General features: G+C 41.9%; 1 protein-coding gene across 1 annotated transcript; it reads right to left on the bottom strand.

Annotated features, from left to right (window-relative positions):
- Window positions 1-418: 418 nt before the first annotated feature.
- Window positions 419-11,743, bottom strand: LOC118099192 (hormonally up-regulated neu tumor-associated kinase homolog). The gene is made up of 11 exons (XM_035143563.2): window positions 11,122-11,743; window positions 10,040-10,162; window positions 9,732-9,901; window positions 7,071-7,126; window positions 6,791-6,929; window positions 6,418-6,545; window positions 4,198-4,333; window positions 3,377-3,554; window positions 3,135-3,218; window positions 1,833-2,103; window positions 419-1,746 (listed from the first exon to the last, which is right to left on the bottom strand). The coding sequence occupies exons 1-11, from the start codon at window positions 11,371-11,373 to the stop codon at window positions 968-970; spliced, it is 2,316 nt and encodes a 771-aa protein (XP_034999454.2). The 5' UTR covers window positions 11,374-11,743; the 3' UTR covers window positions 419-967.
- Window positions 11,744-11,991: the final 248 nt, after the last annotated feature.

Raw genomic sequence — 11,991 nt, forward strand, 5'->3', positions numbered from 1 at the left:
GATGACGATTTTTTAATGTTTCAGTTTTGACAAGTAAAGTCTGTTTCCTGTGTTGTTAACCTGCAGCCTAATGTAGAAAAGCATGCTAATGCTACTTTATTCTCTACATGAACTAGCATTAGCTAGACCATGGACCTTTAGCACGTGTTTAATGGTAATAGTAAATAGACGGTATTTACATAGAGCCTTTCCAGTCTTATCAACCCAAAGCGTTTTAGAGTACTTCGCTTTCACCAATTCACACACACAATCATACAGCACGTACACACACCCGTCATACAATGAGGCACAGCCATCAGGGGCAATTTGGGGTTTAGTGTCTTGCCCAAGGACACTTCAGAAATTAGAGTGAAGGAGTCGGGATTGAACCATCAACCTTCGGGTTCAAAGACCCATAACAAGAAGTTGGGAGTAAGGGTAGAATCTAGAGCTTTTGTTTTTACTTTGACTTTCAATGTTATTACAAAAATGTGGTTAAGAACAGTGAATACAAACAGAACCATGAGTCAGGGCGTATCTTGCACTTCACATTGTGATGGGAGGAACGTACCATGTTGAAATCGGGGAGGATAATGGTTCAATGATATAAAAAAAAAAAGTCTTGAACGCCATGTTTGAGGAGCTTAGTCTGAGTTTACATTTTTGGCACTGCAGCATATAAACTGTACATACTGTGTGGTGTTTGGGACGGAGTCTTGTGGATGAGTGATGCATGACCGCATCAGTTGAAGTGGAGAATATTAAACTTTCTTTTAGTAGCTGCAGTTTGCACATTTCATCCTGTTTCTGCACAGTCCTAATATCTCAGTACTGCATACGTTGCAGCTATAACTACTGTAACTACATCTGACCATTCATAAGAAGTCTTCTCTGTCGGCCACATTTACAAGCTGGTATTTCTGAATTAGCTACTCCCTGTCTCCCTTGTCAAAACAATGCTGCTCTGTAATGCCGTCCTATCTGTGTGTCAGTAGTTCATACTGTGTAGCTGGTTCTTCTTGTCACTTTTCCCCTGCAGGGCAGCAGGCAGCAGCGGCAGGTTCAGGTCAGCCACCCGACGCTGGAGAGACGACCGTAACTGAACCGAGTTCCTCTTTGCTCCACTCATCACTCCTCCTGCCGTCCCTCTCTCTCCCCCTGCCCCTGCTGCCAACAGGTCCCTCCTCTTCCCCCTCTCCTGTCTCAGGCTCTTGATGACAAGAGTGTGTTGTCTCTGCGAGGGGAAGGCGGGGGGTTTAGACCCATTGACCAGGAGTCCTGGGGGTCCAGGTCGCGTCAACCCCACCCACGTCATCTTCCTGCCTCTTCCGTCTTTTAGCCCCACATTGCGCAAGCGTGGCAGGGGGACGGAGGGGGACGTCTGGGTTGTTTCCATGGAGCCCAGGTGGACTCTGTCTGAGGAGTGTGTGGCGTGCGTGTCGGCCTCCAGGAGCATCCTGGGGGAGATGCCATTCTTCTCTGACGAATAAAACGTCTGCAGCTTCTCCAGTCGCTCGTTGATGCTCAGGTGATGAGAGTGGTCATCCTGGTGGCGTTTGTCATGGAAACAATCCGACCCAGGGTCTGCTGCCCCGTCCGACCGAGTTGTCCTGAGCAGGTGTGTGTGTCGGATAGGTCTCACCGGGCTGCTGTCTCTGATTGGATCAACGGGGAGGGGGACTTGGCAGGGGTCAGAGTCGCAGAGTTGAGAGGCAGAGCTTTCAGGGGGAGAGAGATGGACGAGTTCCCTTTCTCTAAACACAGACACTGGAACAAAAAAGTATACAGATAAAATATGTCACACACTGTGCTGTGCATGTGTGCAGAATCATTTCTGTACATTAAATCCTTACCCTCAGGAAACAGTGTCTCTCTTGTGTCTACAGTAATGGCGATCTCCTCAGGGGCGGGAGAGCGTGAGGGAAGGCGAGGGGGTATCGAGGGGGAGGCAGAGCGAGGTAGCTGGGGCAGAGAGGGAGAAGGGGGGCGGTTCTCATCATCGCCTCTGTTGTTCTTCCGGTGAAGGTCCTCAGTCTTTCTCCTGCTGCTCTGATATTCAGTCGCCTGTTGGGCCCTCAGAGGTCTGCTGGAGTGCTTCGAGCTCTTTTCACTGGTTGGTTCATTCTGAAAAAGCAATGACACAAATGTGAAACCAAGACTGTTGTCATCTAATGGACCTTTATAGTATGTTGGTTTGGTTGATTCTCACTAAGTGAGCCACAACATTTCCTCTGCTTGGATCATAAAGATGAATTTTGTGTTTCCACCTCCTCTCATATATACGGAAATGAAGCTAAAATATCCTAGATACAAACGCTGCCATGATGATGAGCAGTGAGTCAACAGTAGTGATCATGGCCACAGTATCAAGGTCCCACCGATTCACAAGCTCAACCAATCGTGATTCAGTCTCAGCTGTCAATCAAGGTATTTCACCAACATGTATTTTGACTTTTTAGTTTCTTTCTTCTGCTACTTCCTGTATTGACATTTGAAATGCATTGTTCTAATTTTCCCTTTACAAATTCTACATTTCTCTGTTCATTTGCATTGAGCACTGCAGCTTTGTACTTAAAAAAACAACCTTTTCATTATATTTTATAAAATGAAAAAAGTTTTTCTATTTTTGTAAATTACAGAGTTTGGATGTGAAATTTCACATAAATATGAAATTAAGAAGAGTTAACTCGAAATTACAAAGAAAAATATTGAATTGTTAGCTGGACATGAGTTTTTAAATAGTGAGCAACATTTTTCCGATAATTATATATATTTTTTTAATGAATTTGAATGTAATTTATGGAAGCAGAACAGATACTGTAAAATATCACAGCAATTTCTTCGGTGTAAAGATGAGAAATAAATGTTATTTGTATTTACTGGAATAACACTTAAGATAACAGGAAACTACTGTAAGAATGTAGGTTGTTCTTACAGTTCTTGCAGTGCCAGGCTATTTTGGTGAAGCTAATACTTAATTAAAAAATATATTTTTGACCCAAACTGAAACCCAGACTAAACGCCTTGATGGTTTAGTCTGGTCGTGTGATGATGATAAAATAGTGACTAATACTATATATAATAATATAAAGGAACATTACTTTAACATCCCTCAGTAAAACCACATCAATGTTTACTGACAATGTCAACGTTACCTGTTGGTGAGTCTTTGATTCTGTGTTATTCTTCTCCCTCCATGTGTTCTTACTGGGAAGACTCCAGTCATTGGTCTGCAGCTTCTGCCAAATCAATCATTAGCTGTTCAAATGTAGAGGCAAACGTCTTTCTGTGTGTGTGTGTGAGTGTGAGTGTGAGTGTGAGTGTGTGTGTGTGTGTGTGTGTGTGTGTGTGTGTGTGTGTGTGTGTGTGTGTGTGTGTGTGTGTGTGAGTTGTGAACCTTGCTGGCCTTGGCTCCTCTCTGGTTCCTGTTGAGCTTGTTGAGCAGCAGATGATATGAGGCCATGATGGCGGATGGTCGGTTGCTGGTGAGCGTGTGAATGATTTCAGAGTGGGAGTGGCCCAGCGTCTCCGTCATGTAAGCCAACACAGACGGGTTGAGATCCTCTGCACACAATCTGGGAAATAACAACAGAGAAGGAGGGGGAAACTATTACAAAGAAAAAGTGTGAAAAGTGGAGCGGAGAGAAATGGAATGTGTCCTTCAGGATCTGTTGTTAATGAATAAGTGACAACTAAAGGATTTTGGTTGAGAGCAGTCTGGGGCTGGAACGGTTATTTCCTTCATGTGGATTTCAGGGGACACATTATTGCCAGGAGGAGCCGTACATGATTTCATTTCCACTCTGCGTGAAGTGATAAAACCCTTTGCGACATGCTCTAATATACAGAGCTGTTACCCATCTGACCACAACAATTTTCATTTTGTTAAAGTGATTTCCTTCTCGGTTCTTTTTCCCACATTCTAATGTTTGCTGCAGAACCTCCCCGAGGCGTCTTTGTATCTCACAATATATTACTTCTACTGAGGTTACACAGTGTCAATACATAGAAGAGGATTTACATATTTTTGCAGTATATGAATAGAATATTACGGGTACACATCACATCTCATTCAAATTTTAAGATGTCTTTATTTTCAGTTTATATTCTGCCAAGTATGTTATTTAAAATATGTCAATTCATTCCAACTTATCGGTTGTCTCTTGGTGTGTTTGTAGACACTACATGTTAAAGTGCAGTCATACAGTAGATGTCCACCTGTTTTTATGAGCGAGTGTGTGCAGTGGTTTCTTGGCATATCCCTCGTTGATCCATCGCTCCTCCATCGCAGCTCTGACACTGGGTCTCTTGGTTGGATCTGGCTCCAGCAGAGACAGCACGAATGACACGGCCCCTGCAGCAGGAGAACAGATGCCTCAGAGTATTTACAGGACATCAGTGGATGAAGTGATGGAACATTTGTTTTCCTAGTTATCAGAATTTTTCATTCTAACTAGATTATGTTCCACATGGTGCTCATATCACATTCAGTAATACATGTATGAAAATAATAAATAATTATAATAAATGAATATCAACGAATGGCAAATATTCTGCCCAAATAACTTTGGTTGAATCGGCTTTTCATTGATGAGGAGCACTTTTAAAGCTACCTTAAAATATTCAGCAATAAAAATAACATTTTCATAATAATAAACCCATGTACAATTATTGTACAATTATTACAATTAAGTTTTTGTATTTTTAACTTTTCTCGACTTGCATCGTACCATTTTTGTCTGTAGAAAGCAGCTGTTTAAAAGCTTTAAAAAAACATGCTGAATGCTACAGTATGTGCTCAGCTCCGATCAGTAGTTGGACAAAGTTAACGATTATGTCTGTTGAACATAGTCGAGCATTTAGCTGCTAAAGAACAGATATTAATTCTTAGTGGTTTTAGTGGAGACTCAAGATCAATGCTAACCTTCAACTCTGGTTGCCTACATGGACAGAAATAAAGATCGCACAGACACTGCTTGTTATCTATATGCAGCTACTACTACAGCAACTGCTGGTAAATGATCACCTACACTCACAGGTGGCCATGGAAGACTGCTCCATTCAAGTTGCTGGTATCAGTTGCCTTTGTCCACGTGGTGAAACCAACACAGCTCGTCTCAAGTAGGGTCAACTCAATTTGTTTGTTAAAGCACTATTTGAAAATAATACGATTTTTCTCATTGATTTGAATTCATAACCCTTTCAGATCAGTTTTTTACACATGGTTAATTGTAGAGAAAAGTGTTGAACAGCAAATAGGATTTATAAACAATGACTAATGTAAAACTGCTAACTTTTGAGAAACCAGAATGCAGTGGTGGTTGGTTTGGGTTAGTTACAGTCAGGCTATGAATTGTATTTGTAAAGGCTGGTGAAATAAAGTCAATGACACCCAGAAGCAGGATAAACTCTGAAGGTTAGCATGGATGTCTCCGATGTCCATCTGTGGCAGTGATACAGCTGCTGATCTGATCTTGTCAGTTTCACAGCATCAGAGCTGAGCTGGTTTTCCTCACAGTAACAGGAGCTCTGTTTGTTTGTGGTCACATGGCGCCATGACAAAGTAATGGAGTGACTATGTGTGAGAGAGAGACCAAAATGAAGCAGAGAGAGAACCAGAGACACTCAGGTCAGTGTGGGAATGATGCAGAATAAGTGGAGGAAATCTCTCACAGTTCTCGGTTGAACTATCACTGAATCCTAAGTTATGTTTGCATGAGTTATTTCTAGAACTGGCACAAAAGTTCCTGGAGGATTATTCAGGATATGACTTCCAATTTAGTTTTCACCTGTGGTGCATATATGACAACCTCAAACCAAGGAAAACTTTTCCAAATGAAAAATATTAAATCATTATTAGAGGAAAGTCATTTAGTCTGAATGTCTTTTATGGTTTACTTTCTGTCTGTTGGTCATTATATTTGGAGCTTGAGAGCCAATTGGTCATTGAGATGATTAATAGAAAGTGTGAGGTCATTCCGGGTGCATATTTCTGACAGACTTGTCAGCAAGAATAAATAAAACCTGACTTAACATTTTCATAGTGTGACCGTGTAGGTGTGTCTTCCTATTTGGTTAAAACAGCTTCCTCAACCCCATCTTTACTTTTTTTTCAAAGTTCTCAGCCAAGGACATCTACAAGATAGAAAATATTCCAGAGACCCCCTCATGTATGAATTTTATCTAGAGAAAGATGTTTGACATGTATGACATTGTATGTAATTTTAACGGACGAATCTGTAAAATTTTCACAGACCACCTGACACTGTGCCACGGACCTGAGAACCCCTGCTCCAGAACATATTTGTAAAAAAACCCATGGACACTCAAAGCAAACACTCAACAATATAGAGGTAACTGAGTCGTTGGGCTTTTCAAAGTGCTACATACTGGTGACTCAATCTTTGTTTCAGTGTGGGAGGTGAAATGCGGAGCTACCTTTGCTGACGTCACTGGGGATGCTGCTGATGTCCCCGTTCACCATCTTCTGGTGAAGCTGTTTGATGTTGAACGGCTCGACAGCAAAGGGCAAAGTTCCCGTCAGCATGGCAAACATGCTCACACCTCTGCACACACACGCACACACGCACACACACACACAGACACACACACACACACACACACACACACACACACACACACACACACACACACACACACACACACACACACACACACACACACACACACACACAAAGAATGTGTACACACATTTATATTATCCATACACAGCATAGTAAGAAGAAAAAAACTTTCACAAATATCAACTCCAAGCTATGATGGAACAGGCCGGACAGACTTTATGACTTACACAGACCAGACGTCCACTTTGGGTCCGTACTTCCTGTGAGCGAGCAGCTCTGGGGCTGCGTAGGCGGGACTTCCACACTGGGTGTTGAGGAGCTCCAGAGACAACGACTCTGCCTTCAGAGTGTTACTCAAGCCAAAATCTGTGTGGGACAGCATCATTTCTCCAATGGTCTCCTGTTTACTGCACATATACAGACGCCCTACATGGCTACAGTTCTGCAATATCCTGATCTGTCACTGTCAGTCAAATGTCAATGGAGAAAGCAGAGATTTCAACATACCTACAATCTTTATGTTGTTATGTTCGTCCAGCAAGAAGTTTTCAATCTTCAAATCTCTGCAGAGGAAAAGAAGAGAGACAACAGCTGACAACTGCTTAAAAAGTGTGGTTCATTGTGGTAGTTGAGTTTAATCCTACACAAACTTTTGAAGTTATTTTTCCCCTAGAGGTTTGTGTTTTGGAGCAATTTGCTTGAAAGTCACAGGTGGTTTTTGAATTTAAGCCTTGCTAAGCTTTTCTGTGTATTCATAGACAACCAGAGGAGATGGGACCAGACTGGACCCACAGCAGAACAGGAAACCCCAAGCTAAATTCAGGTGTGGGTAGAGCTCAAGCATTAAAAACATTGTTGAAAAATACTTTACCCTACGTAGATATTTTGGAAATTAGTTTGCTTTTGACTCTGAAATTCTTGAACAAGTGAAGTCAAATTGCTCTTTTCCACTTCCTCGCTATTCTCGTTATCTCTGCGTTCACCTGGAAAAGTTGTCTCCCCAAGCACTGCTACTGACCCCGCTGCCTGCTTTCAAACTACCAAGCTAAATGAAAATCTGCGGTTAGGAGAGAGAGAGATCCTCTGTAAAATACAGCTTGGGAATCAGCCATTTTTCTTTTCATCTGCCTTCATCTAACCAACAGACACTTCAGGTCCCAACAATCCAGAGAACTTTGCTCATGACCGGAGAAAAAGTTCAAAGAACGAGAAAGAGCGAGAGCAGACGTCGTCATAAAGGAGAAAACTTATGCGGTAAACCTACTGCATGTGGGTGGCAGGAGGTGGGTTTAAGTGCAAATTTTCCATTTATATCCAGTTTAATCATCTCTGTGTGGGACTTTGGTGGCGAGTGTGTCAGCGCCAGTGTGTGTATGCATGTGTACGAGGACCTGGGTGTGTGTGTCCAGGACACAGAGAGGTGCTACTGAAGGGCTGAGAGCGACATCGTTGAGGGACTTCATTAGAGAGGAAGTCCATGATGTTGTGATGATGTGTGAATCATGGCGCCGGCGCAAGATGATGAGGTCATTGCCTGGTAATCACATTCCCACCTTCAGAGGAGCCAAGGTCTTAAACCCAAGCCCAGAGCTGCGCGTGTTGTGTGTGGTTACAGCTTAAGTGTGTGTGTGTGTGTGTGTGTGTGTGTGACTGTTGGGTCTCTAACACCTTCACATACTAAAACGAATAAAATGCCACTAAAATAACAGTGACTCCCACACTGCTCTGTGCCAGACGTTGACTTTCTTGCAGTTTCCTCCTCTGTAAAACTATTAATGCCCTGTAAACTACTGAGTGCCCTGTTCTAACAAGTGTGTTTATATGTTTTTGAATCTATACGGTCTAACCGTAACATCCACCAGGCAACAAACAGCTACTGTTCAGGCGTAGGTAAACATTCGAAGGCCTCGCTTTTTGGACTCTTTGGTTTGTATTCTCCACCTGCACCAAGCAGATAAAATGGTAAATGGTCTGTATTTATATAGAGCTTTGCTAAGCCTTGATGACCACACAAAGTACGTTACAGCACAGTTTTACCATTCACCCACTCACATGCACATTCATACAGAGCATCTATGTGCACGGGCTGGGGATTGAACCGCCTACTCTACCTTTTGAGACACAGATAGACAAGTTGAAATCAAGACAAACCCACATTACAGTTTCCTGATCGGCTTATCCCCACTGCTGGCTGGTTCAGTGAGCACAGCTTTTGTAATATGAAAGCCAAAACATTTCCAGTTGTCTACATTCAAACTGACATCCCTGAAGGCCAATATGAGTTTTCCTAAAATAAGTTAGGGTAGATACAAATCCTTAGTCTTAAGAGCAAATCCACTCCTTCTCCATCATTAAAAAATGCACAGAATTATCCAGAGAAATATACAAATATAATTTCACAGTTTTAGAGTTAAAGACTAAGATGACAAATGTCGTCATCAGTACTTAACTCAAAAGTCCAATGTGTGCTGGAGGTTTAAACTTTCAACATCCCTCTTGTGTGAATTACATATTGGACCAGGACCAAACTAGTTGCGTTAGAAAGAATTCTGTTGAAAAGTTCAAATTTAAGCTGAAACGCTGAAACGCTGAAACGTCCAAATGTGGTAACCATAAACAAAACCTATGGATTGGGTCTTAATATTAAAAGACTCAATGTCTAAAACACTTAACAACAATTTGATCACAGATTTATTTTTGATATCTAGATACCGAGAGTTCCACTGTAGTATTTTATGAATGAGGTCTGTTTACAAGGATATGAACTATAGGTTAAAAAAAACAAGTTCACTTTCCCATTTGAGAGGTTTTAAAGAGCTGCTGTTTTTGAAATTATTATATTTGATGAAGATCTTCTTTAAGATTACATCGTAAAACAGGGCTTAAAAAGTGTAGGATGCAATAAGTATAATATGAGTATAAATATGAATGAAACAGCAGCTTTAAATAATTTTCAAGTCTGAGCAAATGACCAAAGGGTCGTGGACAAAGCGTAAATAAGTTGAAATGAATCTCATACCAGTCACAACAGAGACTAATGAAGTAAAGCAGCAGTTGGAAGATGCCTCTGTAAAGGGGTTTTCTCGAATTGAGTAAGAGATAGGAGAACTGCACATTGTGTCCATGCTGTGCGTGTGTGTGTGTGTGTGTGTGTGTCTGCAGCCTCACCTGTGCACGATGCCATGTTTGTGCAGGTGCTCCACTGCAGACAGGATCTGTCGGGTGTAGCGTCGCACCTCCCTCTCCTCCAGCCTCTTCCTCTCACAGATCCTGTCCATCAGGTCTCCTCCTGCACACAGCTCCATGGCCATGTAGTAGCTGTTCTCTGTCTCCAGAGTCTGACACAAACAGTTGTGTATCACTAACTGGACAAGATTATTCAACAGCAGCGGATGTGTTGTAACATTGTTATTACAAGCTACATTTAACACACAACATTAATGGACTCTAAATATTGATCTATTTATCTACTTCACCTCCAGCAGCACTACGATGTGAGGATGTCGGACCATCTGATGAATACGAGGTTCTCTCTTCATGTTCTTCAGCACGTACGTGTCCTGCCGAGCTTTTTTCTTATCAATCACCTTAATGGCCACCTAAACCCCCACACACACACACGAGTAATTAAATGTAATTTTACCATTATATAATCAAAAGAAAGATAAACAAGCTTCCAGAGGTACTTTCAAGAGGTCATACATTATTTCATAATGTTCTCAGTGCTGGAGTCTGAGTCTTTGGTGGGAAACTTTGACACATTTTTATGCTTTTTTATGAGTGAAAAAAGCAAACACCCTCCACAGGAAATTGCTAAAAGTGATATTCATTGAAAATCATATATTTTTTTTCAGATGACTGTAGTTGGTTTAGGTTACTATTTCATTATTAATAATTATTGTAGGTGAAAATGTTTCTAATAAATATGTGGTGTTCTTTATTTCCAAATTAAAAAAAATCCCAATGCACAGTGTGTGTGTGTGTGTGTGTGTGTGTGTGTGTGTGTGTTTGCATATATGCCGACTTCACCTCCACCTGCAGAGGGAAGCAAGGGTTAAGAGCAAACACCCCTGGAAATGAGTTCGGTCAATGCTATGGCAACCAGGTCAAATACACAGCGACCGATGAAAGAAAGTTAAATATAAATGCGGGCACACACACACAGACACACACACACACAAATCATAACTGGAACTTTGAATATTTCAATGCAGGGTTGGATTAAATTTACGATTTGTTTGCTCAAACTGTTTTCGAAAACAATAAACATTATCATGTCATGCCTCTTTCAATCCGCTCAACAAAAACTTTTGTTCCTGTAAAAATCTCCTTCAGAGTCATGGTAATGAAGTATCAAATATCATGTAAATATATGTTGTTCTGACAAAGACTTTGTCCACATGACAAGAATAATAACAGGCTACCGTCTTCTTCAAACTCAAATGAGTATAATTAAGAGTTACAAGTTGCTATCATGTTATCGTGTGTGTAATGTCTTCCTTCGCAAGTGTGCCAGCCCTGATATCATGTCTCTTCATGACTCAAATCATGCACTGACCTTTTCTCCAGTGCCAATGTGCAGCCCCTCCATGACTTTGGCGAATGAGCCCTTGTTGATCATTTTGCCCACCAGGTAGGATCCCACCCGTTTGGAGTGTGGGAAGCTCCGCAGCAGCTCCCTGGGGACCTTCAAAGAGGGCAGAGACAGCCTGTCCCGCTCCAGCGGTGAGGCTTCCCACTGGGACACTCCTTCGCCTCCCCCCTCCGCTACCATGTCCTCCGGACTAGGCTTCACTGTGGCGGCTGGCATCCCAGACAGGGTCTGGGCCCCATGTGGCTTCCTCTTACACTCACAAGCAAATCCCAAAACAGTTCTGACCTTGTACAACACACATACTAACTCACTCAGACGTACACAAACACACACATCCAATGGTTAGTTCGACTTAATATGCTGCTAAAAATAAAGAGGTGATCCAAATCCTTCTTCAGGAGCAGGTGGTTGTCCTTGGCAACAGATTTCTGTATCCTTCCACTATAAGATAAGTAATTCCATTACTCCAGACGGTTTGATAGATGACTCCTCTTTGTTTGTTTCACCTTTAAACAAGTACAGGTGCCTTAAAAGTGTCTCTCTTTCCATCCAACTGGCGTCTCTCTCCTTTCTCACTCCGTCCCTCTCTGCTGGGTAGTGGATGATTAACCGTTGTGTTCTTAGGTCAGCTCCAGTGATGAGGAGGACATTCTACACCGTAATTACCCCCCCCCCGCTGCACCCACTAAGGTACACACAGATACTCCCGGTTATACAGTAACCATTCAAACTGTCTTTCTTTATTTCCTGGGCTTAACTTTGAAATTCTGTTTTACATTTTTACATTTTGGTCAGTTTCAGTTTATAACTGACATAATCCAGTTTCTTCATTGT

Source organism: Hippoglossus stenolepis, chromosome 20, assembly GCF_022539355.2.
Source record: "Hippoglossus stenolepis isolate QCI-W04-F060 chromosome 20, HSTE1.2, whole genome shotgun sequence".
Lineage (NCBI taxonomy): Eukaryota > Metazoa > Chordata > Actinopteri > Pleuronectiformes > Pleuronectidae > Hippoglossus > Hippoglossus stenolepis.